Consider the following 11,317-nt stretch of genomic DNA (forward strand, 5'->3'; position numbering starts at 1 on the left):
CGCGTACTTTTGCTTTCCCTTCTATTCTCACAGCTTTTTGATTGCTCAAAGAAGGTATGGGTCGTCATGGGTCCCATACTTCCGGCCAAGGGAATTCCCTGAAGGCTTTGCAGACAGGTGGTTGGAGAACAGGAGGGCGAATAGGCTCTTGATCTCCGCTGGTGGGACCCGGGTAAGAAAGCTTCCTGCAGGCAGAAGTTTACCATCACCTGGAAGTGGTCCACTCTCTCCACTCCCTCCAGGACTTGCCTGCGCAGTTCCCAAATTAGAGGAAAGTCAGCCTTGAGAAGAAGAGACGCCCTTCTACCTCTGACAGTCCTTGGAGCTCCTTGGACAGCTCCCAGGGCTCAACTTGGCAGCGGGGGCGGGAAGACAGTCCCCCGGGCCAGCCCACACATCTTCTGAGGGCGCGGGGCCCGGAGGAGGCGCCCGGACCGGCGACGCCTCTCGAGGAAGTTGGCGCTTTAATTACAGAGCCAGTTCCCTGTAGCAGCCACCTTCAGCGGCGAGCAGCAGGCACAGTCAGTCCTCTGACTCGGGTGCAGTACCGCGGCCATGGGCGGCTCGACCTCCAGCCAGCTGGACGAGGGCAAGTGTGCCTACATCCGAGGTAAGAAGGCCAGGGCTGCAGAGTGGCCCAGAGCCGGGGCTAGCCTGGTCTTTTGCAGGGCGGCGCAGAGCCTGGGCTAGCCTGGTCACCTGCGCACGGGTCCCCCGAGGGAGCGCGGCGTTAGTCCAGGCATTAGTCCAGACACTCACTGGTCTCCTGGAACCCCTGTCTTGTTTCCAGCACCCGCGGGGCGTCGGTGGGGTGGGGACTAAGAATGGGATGGTGCAGGACCCCTCAGGACGCATGGGAGTGAGGGGAGGGCAGGTACTCTCAGGGTGGATTCTCAGAGGATTTTCTTGTGCCTTCCTCGCCCCCTCTTCCCCACCCCCCACTCCCGCCGCGCCCCTCTTGCTTCAGGATGTGTTATTTCTCTGCTGGGGAAACACCTGGCTTGATTGTACTTGGCTTGAGTGGTTTGTAAAAGTGGCTGCAAAGGTTGCTGGGGATATCCCCTGGAGTTTAGAGATTTCCTTGGTGAAGCGGGGGATTCCTGGGCTATCAGAATTTCCCTCCGGTTTACATTGGCCTGGTTTTGTAAAGTGCAGGGCAGGCCACACCTTCCCTTGAACTTCATGCCAGTTGCTGGGCGATTTTGTCAGAAGCAGAAAGGATGAAGTCTTTACCGTTTCAGGTTGGATGGTTCCCTTCCTTCCCCAGAGAGGGAGGAAAACAAAAGAGGAAGCTTGGCGGGTTTTGCAACTGCTGTTAAAGTTGTAGATGGGTAGAACCTCTTCTTTTTAGGAGATCTTGAGATACGGAGTGACTCAGTAAAGAGAGACAAGCAGAAGAAACCAAAACCAAACGAACTGCAGGAAGTCCTGACTCCTTATTATGAGTGTATTTGGCTCCTACCCCACCCACCCCAATCTTGACCTCAGCTCCTTGCGATTTAGTATGTATGAAGCTCCAAGTTTTACTGTAACTCTTTAAAAGAAACAATGAAGTTTTTCTGGACCTTGAGGTTGTGCCTAAAAGAAAAGCATCTATCTGTTTCTTTACTCTAAATTTGTTCTCAGTTACAGTGTTTCAAAAATATTTTTAGCCGGGCAGAGAGAGGCAGAGGCAGGCAGATCTCTGTGAGTTCAAGGTCAGCCTGGTCTTATAAAGAGAGCCCAGGACAGCCAGGGCTACAAGAGAAACCCTGTTTCCAAAAAAGATTAAAAAAAAAAAATCTTTTTAAAGGATACCATATGCAGAGACTTTAAGGGCAGGGGCTATAATTGATTTTCCAGATCCTTCCTTCTGTACTCCTCGAGATAGGGAGTCCTCAACAACTGACAATGTCATGGCATAAAACTCAGTCACTTGTCCCTCTGTGGGGGACTTGTCCCTCTGGAAATGGGAGAAAAGATGGATTTTTATTTAGCTGAAGACTAAGCTGCCTTACTATTAGAAATTCTACTATTTGTTGTTTTCCCCAGTCGTGGCGTCAGAGATATCGCAGAACACTAACAAGGGGCTTGTGTTTGCTTTCCGTCCAGTGAGCAAAATCGTGCTTTTGGAGTTCTTCAGATGTTTCACTGCACAGTGAGAAACGAAGTTGCTGTATAGCCAGCTACAGGTATCAGGAACTGGCAAGATGGGAGATGAGCTGGCTTACACACCTGGTTTACAAACCCCACGGTCATAACCTTTGTTGTGATTTGGTAAAAGTACTGCCCTTAAATAAGAAAGTGTTAGGCTGGGTGTGGTGGCACACGCCTTTAATCCCAGCACTTGGGAGGCAGAGACAGGTGGGTTTCTGTGAGTTTGAGGCCAGCCTGGTCCACAAAGCTAGTCCAGGTTAGCCAAGGCTACACAGAGAAACTCTGTCTTGATAAATTAAAAAAAAAAAAAAAGTGTTATGCGTGTTACCCCTCTTTATTCTGAAATAACCATTACATGTACCAACCACTGTGCGTGTGTGCTGGGGAGGGAAGAAAAGAGTTAAAATACCTCCAGGGAAAATGAGCCTTCAATTCACGTGACAGCACCAATCATGCCAGAAGGGAAAAGAGCCTTGGAAAAATGCTGGGGCACTGGGAATTGTTCCTGCATGAGCAAAGGCAGATCACGGGGCTCTGATTTCCCAGCGGGTTTGACGCTTCAGGTCCCTGAATAAAACCATAACCCTGCATTTATCCCTCTGCCCATCCTTTAGCCCATAAATATCATCAAGCTTTGATTTAATTGGAAGTAAAACAATCGGAGGCTTGAAGGTCGAGTTTAAATACGGTTTTATGATCTGCTCACCATAAAGTAGCCGCAGTGAAAGATGGATTTGAAAGCTGCTGCCAAGGCAGTAAGTAACTTTCTTTTCGCCCTTGATAGACTTTGCCATAACTGGTCTACATATTTTAAGGCGTGCTAACTTTGCGTCTGTTTGAAGCAGCTGTACTTCTAGCATGCTAACACTCCAGCCCTGCTCACTCTCAGGCCAGTCATTTAGCAAGTACCATTTGGTTTGTGGGCCTCAAAATGCTGGATGTCTTGAAAAGACTTTGTTGCTTCGAATTCAGTTAGTCTTCAGATAAATCGATGCCAGGTGTATTAAACAAATTACTTCATTTGTAATGTGCCAGTTTTGAATATTACCAATGCCCCCAGGTCTCCTAAAAGGGACTCATTTTAGGATAGCTTAAAGGACTTCTAGTAACTTCCCATGATGAGACCTTTTTATTAATAAGTAGTGCAGAGACACGTAGTCACAATGCCCCCTGTTAGGCTCTAATGATTATTTTACTATTTGTGTTCAAGTATTATATTTTCCTTTAGTCAGGAATGAGGCTCATTGAGTCTGGGTATCAGTGGTCAACTTAAGATATTATTTTCTTGGTATACATTAAAGCTATTTGTAATTATTATTGTGTGTATGATGTGTGAGGAGGAGTGTGCCCTTGCAGGCATGCAGAGGTCAGAGGGCAACTGTGTAGAGCTGATCCTCTCCTTTGATCTGTGAGTTCCAGATGTTGAGCTGACATTACCAGGCTCACAAGACAGCTGCTTTACCCACTGAGACATCTTATTGGTCCTTTTTGTGCCATTTATAAGAAAACAAAAAGCAATCAGGGATGGTAGCATATACCTTAATCCTAGCACTTGGGAGGCAGAGACAGGCAGATCTCTGTGAGTTCGAGGCCAGCCCGGTCTACAAAATGAGTCCAGGACAGCCAAGGTTACACAGAGAAACCCTGTCTTAAAAAACAAAAACCAGAAAACAACTAACCCCCCAAAACCACTAACCCCCCAACAAACAACAACAACAACAACAACAAAACAACCCCCCCACAAAATTGGCATTGTTAAAATTTTAGATCAATGGTTCTCAACCTATGGGTCATGAGCACCTTTTGGGAGCTGTATATCAGATATACTGCATATCAGATATTTACACTATGATTTACAACACTAGCAAAAATAGAGTTATGAAGTAGCAACAAAATAATTTTGTGGTTGGGGGTCACCAGCACATGATGAACTGTATTGAAGGGCCAAAGAACCAGGAAGGTTGAGAACTGCTGCTTTAGATGAAAGAGAAAAACAAAAACAAACAAACAAAAACCACATGTACAACATAGTTTCTTGTTGACACAATAACCTTATTTCATTTAAAAATAGACAATTGCAGGTTGATGACATAGCATAGTAGGTAAAGCCACTCACCAAGGCCTCGAGTTGGATCCTTGGAATCCACTTGATGAAGGAGGAACTGACCTCCACAGTTACCCTGAAACGCCACACTGTGGCACACATGCTCCCTCGACAAGCAAACAAGTAAATGCAATACAAAATTTACAGGAAGGCCTGGCAAAATGGCTCAGCAGGTAAACACACTTGTTGCTAAACCTGGTGAGCTGAGTTCAATTCCCAGGATTCACATGAGTGGAAGGAGAAAGCCAACTCCTACGAAATGTCCTTCAGCCTTCACCCTCATGCGGTGACATTACACTCCTGCCTCTACAAAGAACAAGTAAGTGTAGACAATTAAAAATAGTATTGGATTTTTTTTTAAAGGATAAAAGGAGAGCAAATCAGAACTCCCTCACATAAGATGTCCTCAGAGGAGTGTGAAAATTATGGCAAAAAAACAGTGTGGCAGCCAAGAACTGGGGTGACACAGGCCTGCACGGTGTGGTGGACGCATGTAGGCCTGCTACTAGAAAGTAGTTAAGGAAATGGTTGCTGACCTACTTAGGGCCTGCAAGATGGCTCAGTGGTTAAAGGTGCCTGCCACCAACCTGATGACCTGAGTGGGGGAAACAGGGAAGCAAATGGTTAAGGGAACTGTTCTTCAGTTGGGTGCAGTGATATACGTGTGTGCTGCTAGCACTCAGGAGGTGCCGGCAGGAGCATCAGGATGGTAAAGCCAGTTTAGCCTGTATGAGTGGAGGGAAGGAGGGAAGGAGGGAGAGCGGGAGAAGGAGATCTTTTCCTGAACTAACTGTTACACAGTCAAATGGCAGCCTGAGGAGGGCTCAGTGACTTCCGTTGAAGTATTTATCAATGAGTTGATGCCTTTAATGAGTTTCGGGTTCATTTTTAAGACTTATGTGTATGACTGTATACCTTTGTGGGTTTCTGTGTGTCATGTTTATGTGGATTTACAGGTAGTTGTGAGCCACCTGATTAGGGTGCTGGGAACTGAGCCCAGATCCTCTGCATGAGCAATGTACTCTTTTTTTAAAAAAAAATTATTTATTTTTATTTATTTTGTGTGAGTGTGTGGGAGGATGGTGTGGGTGTGTACCATAGTATGCATGTGGGGGTCAAAGGACGACTTGTAGGATTTATGCTCGCCCTTGAACAGTGTACTCTTAACTAGTGAACCAGCTCCCCAACTCTTTAAAATATTTTTCCTCAGGACAATGCTCTTATATTTTTTGTGAAGTAGCCAGTGATTATATTAGGGGCAGGATTGTGATGTAGTCTAGCCAGTGACTATATTAGGGGCGGGATTGTGATGTATACTCTAGCCAGTGACTATATTAGGGGCAGGATTGTGATGGAGCCTAGCCAGTGATGCTGGAGGGAAGTGTTCTGGCTTCCAGGAGAGTTTTTTGTTTTCTCTCTCTCTACTTAGCTGAAGGTGCTTGCTATTCAATCAGGAGGACCTGACTTTCATCTACAGCACCCATGTAAAGAACTGGGTGCTGGGGCGCACACCTACCTGTTACTTGTGTGGAGTGGAGGAGTTCCTGTGGCCTTGTTCTCGGGTCTAGCTGAATCTATGAGGTCTAGGTTCTGTGAGAGACCCTGCCTAAAAAAAAAAAAACAAAAACCAAAAAACAAAAGCAACAACAACACCAAAAACCAACAACACCCAGCATTGACCTCTGCTGTACTCACACATGCATTGACCTGTGCTGTACTCACACATGCATTGACCTCTGCTGTACTCACACATGCATTGACCTCTGCTGTACTCACACATGCATTCACATTGTACTTGTACATACATTAACACACGCAGATATGCGTCCATACAAAGGGAGAGAAGGCTGGGCCAAATTCCTATGATCCTTGTACTAGAAAGGCAGAGACAGGATGATGGCTCCATGTTAACTTAGCCAGGTTTCTGGCCTGCCAGGGATAAACAAGGAGACCCTATCTCAAAATTAATACAAATAAAAACAAATAACTAAAACTAAAATAAAAGGTGATGGGGAGAATGGTGTTCTCTTGTTTAAATGTAGGTCCCACTTGGCACTGAACCGCAAAGCTGAAGGAGGCTCTCAGAAAAGGCCGGACTCTGTGAAATTGTTAACAGCCGGCTTGAATATGGCTTGGGTACCTCCTGTGTGAGAAGCTAAATCCTCTTTTATTTGGAGTCGTAATGATTGCCGGCTTTCTTTGATCCCAGCATCTGGGAGGCAGAGGCAGGAGAAACTGGAGTTCAAAGCCATTTTCAGGTCTTCTTTAAGACAAAGTAATCCAAAGACAGTAGTAAATGGTAATGAGCTTGCCCTTAGTATCATCAGCCTTAGCTCCCCCTACCTCTGCCTCCAGTGGTTGAGATTAACAGCATGCACCACAGAGACCAGGCTCATTGTTTCTCCTCCTCCTCCTTCTTCTTCCTCCTCCTCCTCCTCTTCTTCCTTCTCCTCCTTTTCTTTCCTTCCTTCCTTCTTTCTTTCTTTTTTTTTTTTTTCCAGGACAGGGTCTCTCTGTGTAGCCTTGGCTATCCTGGACTCTCTTTGTAGACCAGGATGGCCTTGAACTCACAGAGATCCACTTGCCTCTGCCTGCCTGAGTGCTGGGATTATAGGCGTGTGCCACTGTGCCCAGCTGCACTGTTCATTCTTTGTCTTTTGTTTTGTTTTTGTTTTTTGAGTCAGGGTTTCTCTGTGTAGCTTGGCTGTCCTGGACTCGTTTTGTAGACCAGGCTAGCCTTGAACTTATAGCGATCCACCTGCCTCTGCCTCCTACGTGCTGGGATTAAAGGCACTGTTCATCTCTCTCCCCAGCCTGGAACAGCCTCTTTCTAAGAAGTGAGGAGTTGCAGCTCCCAGAAAAGAATAGAGAGGTGTAACAAAAAGAAGGGGAGAGCTCAATATAAATTTGTTCTGGTCTAAAAAATATTTTTAAAAATTCCAAACTACTGATGAAGCAAATATAAATTTTGAAATAGAAATTCAAAATAGAAAATTATAAGTAAGAAACATTAATTACAGAAGACTTGGAATAGTGTCAACAATTTGTTCTGCTTCTACCCATTTTAATGAGCGGAAACGAAGACACCAGGAATGGAAAGATATTCTTTAAGAAACCCCGAGTCTAATGTACAAAATCAGAAAAGATTCTGTGACTTGAGAAGGGTTTGTTTTAATTTTTGATTCTATAAAAAAAATCATATAAAGACAGATTGAGATGAACATTTTGGTTTTTTACTATATGTGAATCCTAATATGAACTTTTTGTTTTGTTTTGTTTGGTTTGGTTTTTGGTTTTTTGAGACAGGGTTTCTCTGTGTACCCTTGGCTGTCCTGGACTCATTTTGTAGACCAAGCTGGCCTCGAACTCACAGGTGTTCCACCTGCTTCTGCCTCCGAGAGCTTTGAACTCCATAAGAGTACGATGCTTAATCAAGACCTGAGTTTTTGCTGGTGAGATGCCTCAGCAGGTACAGGCACCTGCCACTGAGCTTGATGACATGAGTTCAAATCCCATGACCCACATGAAAGGCAAGAACTCCTCAGGTTGTCTTCTGACTTTCACAAGTATGCTGCACCAAGTACACACACACACCACAAATAAATAAATTTAAGGCCTGGTCTTAATAAAACTTTTCCCTTTATGTAGACATTGATTGTGAGAGGACCACAGCAGCAAGGTTGCTAGTGCTCATAACTACCAAGGTGACAGTAGCAATTTTAATTATTTTTATTATTTATTCATTTATTTATTTATTGGTTTTTTGAGATAGGGTTTCTCTGTGTAGCCTTGGCCATTATGGACTCACTTTGTAGACCAGGCTGTCCTCGAACTCACAGTGATCCGCCTACCTCTACCTCCCAAGTGTAATTTTTATTATTTGATTGTTTTTGTATTAAGACAGGATCTCGAGTATTTCAAGCTGGCTTTGAACTCTGTGGCTGTAGATGACTTTGAACTCTTGATGTCCTTGCCTCCGCCTCCCACCTGTGCTGGGATTGCAGTTGTTTCCCCCAGGTCAGGTTTGTGAGGTGCTCTCCGAATGCCAGGAAAGCACTCTACCAACCGGGCTACACCCCAGTCCCTATTATTTGATTTTTTGCTCTGGATTGTCGGATCGATGGTAGTTTTGCTCACTTGTAATCCTTGGAAAGATCTGACTGGGCTTACAGGTAGAAAATGCAACAGAAGGAACAGAAGCTTAGCAGGAATTTATAATTTAATTAAAATACATGTACTGTGACACGTTATAAAATATGCTGTGTGAATTATGGCAGGGAATTTTAATCTCCTAAACAGAAACCTTGATTACTCTTTGTTGTTGTTGTTAGTAAGGCGAGGTAACATACATAGGCCAACAATTTGCCATGGAGATGGGGAATGAAATCAGATGTGAGGAGAGTGGAGGACAGTGGAGGGGAAGACAAGAATAAAGCATGATTAATCTCTTCATTTGCTTAAGACATTTTTAGAAAATATCAGACACGAAGGCTAAGATTCTAAGAGCTTTAAGCTCAGGATTAGTGTTTGTTAGATGCAGCACACACGCACACAGGCACAGCTACACATGCGCATACAAGTGCAATACGGATTTTGTTCTCTGAAACTGGAAAATACATTTAAAAAAGAATAGCAAATTGCTGCCAATAGGAAAAGTGCAAGCCAGCTTTCAAACGTGTCCTTTTCTTTGGTATTGCATGGTTGTTCTCACTGTGGAAAAAAAAAAGGGGGTTACAGAGACAAAAGCAATTAATTCTGTTCTGCAAATCGCCAGGCCCACGACCCAAAGAAACGTGTTTTTCGTGCTTGATGCTGTGTGGAGTGAGTCTGTGAGGTCAGACTTAAAGAGTAGTTTTTCCTAGGGTCCCAGAAATGGTATTTAAAAGGTTTGAAGGAATGTTGGAAGAAAAGCCTATTTCTCTTTGCCAAACCACGTGGATATTTATTTCCCTTTCCTTCTTAAACACTATTTTTATTTTAAAATAGAACACAGATGCAGAAAAACACACAGAGCAGATGCGTAGCTCGGCGGATCATTATAAGTCACAATCTGCATGCAGCCACCATCTAGGTTGAAGGAAGGACCTCACTGGCCATGCGGAAGCCTCTATGTGCCCTTGCTTCTCCAGAACAGCCTCATCTTTAGCACTCTATGGCCACCCAACGAACAGCCTTAGAGATGCTGGCACTTATATTTATTTGCTTATAAGTCTGCTATCTCAGCTGGATCCAGATGGCTGGTTCTAGTGGTCTTCGTTGGAGGTTATTCTTGTGGCTGTTTAGCTGGCATGTCAGCTGGCGATTGAAGTTACCAGAGGAGCGCTTTCTCTCCAGGTGACCTTTCTACGTGGTCTCTTCAGTAGAGTACCAGACTTCCCAGAACCCCTAGAAGCTGCTAGGACTTCTTATGGTATATTAGTCAGGGTCCCCTAGAGGAACAGAAGTTATAGACTATCTATCTATCTATCTATCTACCTATCTACCTATCTATCTGTCATCTATCTCTATCTGTTTTCTCTCATCTCTGTATACCATCTTCTGTCTATCTGTCTAAATAGGATTTATTAGAATGGCCTTAGGACTGTGGTCCAGCTAATGCAACAATTACTGTCTACCTGTGGAAGGTCTAAGGATCCAGCAGTTGTTCAGTCCACAAGGCTGAATGTCTCAGCTGCTCTTTACTATATACAGAAATCACAAAGAAGTCGGCTCTAATGCCAGTGATGGGATGGACTTGCAGGGAGGGCAAGAGCGAGCAGGCAGAGGGAGAGCTTCCTCCGTGTCCTTTATATGGGCTGCCAGCAGAAGGTGTGGCCCAGGCTCAAGGCGAATTGTCCCACCTTACAAGATCTGGATTATAGGAGTATCTTCCCACTTTAAAGATCTGAAATCCAATCAACTGCTTCTTCAAATGATTTTATTAAGAAAAAAAAAATCCCTCATAGGTGAGCCCAGATGCTTGGGTTTTAGTTAATTCCAGTCAATGTCAAGTTGACAACTCAGAATGGCCATCACATATGGCTTAGGCCTTGCAGTGGGTAATAATCAGGTTTAGAATCACTATGGAAGCACATTTCTGAGTTTCTAGAAAAGTGAATGTGGGCATGCCTGCTTCATGGGCTGGTACACCAGACTGAATACAAGAAGGTGAGTGAGCACCCATCTTCTGCTCTCTGCTAGTGGATGAGTGTGACTAGAGCCTCCTGCCCCTGCTAGTGAGAGCCTTCTGCTCTGACATCCTGAAGCCCTCACACTGTGGGTCAGAGAAGATCTTTCTTTCCTTAAGTTGATTGTTGGGTGTTTTGCCATGGCAACAAGAAAAGTAACAAGTAGAGGCATGGAGATGCACACCACTGTTCTGCTGTACTCTGATGATCAGGGGATGTCCCAGTCACCCCAGATTTGAGGAAGGACTACACACAGGCTGTGTAGGGCTGCCAATCACAGTCTACCAGGCCGCTAATCTCAGAGTTTGTAATGACCTCTTCATATTTCCTAGTGGAATCACTATTATCTTATATACTTAAATGCATGTCTTCTTTCAAGTCTCCTCTAAGTTGAAGTTTTCCTCTAAATCTTTCTTTTGCCAATTATCTGTTTAACAGATGGAGTTTTCCATCGTCTGCAGTTTGTTCATGGTGCAATTCCACACATACTTCTGTATTTTCTTCCTTCCTTCCTTCCTTCCTTCTTTCCTTCCTTTCTTTTTCTTTTTTTCTTTTTTTTCCGAGACAGGGTTTCTCTGTGTAGCCTTGGCTGTCCTAGATGCACTTTGTAGACCAGACTGGCCTTGAACTCACAGCAATCTGTCTGCCTCTGCCTCCCGAGTGCTGGGATTAAAGGACTGTGACACCATGCCAGGCTTTCTTATTTTGTTATTTGGTTTTTCAAGACAGGGCTGTCCTGGACTCTCTTTGTAGACCAGGCTGGCCACAAACTCACAGAGATCCACCTGCCTCTGCCTCCCAAGTGCTGGGATCAAAGGTGTACGCCACCATGCCCATCCACTTCTGTATTTTCTATAGCACAGAGAGGAACACTTTCTATTTTTTTTGGTTTTGTTTTGTTTTTGGTTTT

General features: G+C 44.6%; 1 protein-coding gene across 1 annotated transcript in view; it reads left to right on the plus strand.

The window, feature by feature from the left end:
• The first annotated feature begins 250 nt into the window (after positions 1–250).
• The window catches only part of Niban1 (niban apoptosis regulator 1), a 152,511-nt gene continuing 141,444 nt past the window's right edge, over positions 251–11,317 (plus strand). Inside the window, exon 1 of the mRNA XM_051147560.1 lies at positions 251–610. Within this exon, the coding sequence (XP_051003517.1) occupies positions 556–610 (55 nt within the window). The 5' untranslated portion in view covers positions 251–555. The remainder of the gene's footprint in view (positions 611–11,317) is intronic.

This window comes from Acomys russatus, chromosome 6 (assembly GCF_903995435.1).
Source record: "Acomys russatus chromosome 6, mAcoRus1.1, whole genome shotgun sequence".
Taxonomy (NCBI): domain Eukaryota; kingdom Metazoa; phylum Chordata; class Mammalia; order Rodentia; family Muridae; genus Acomys; species Acomys russatus.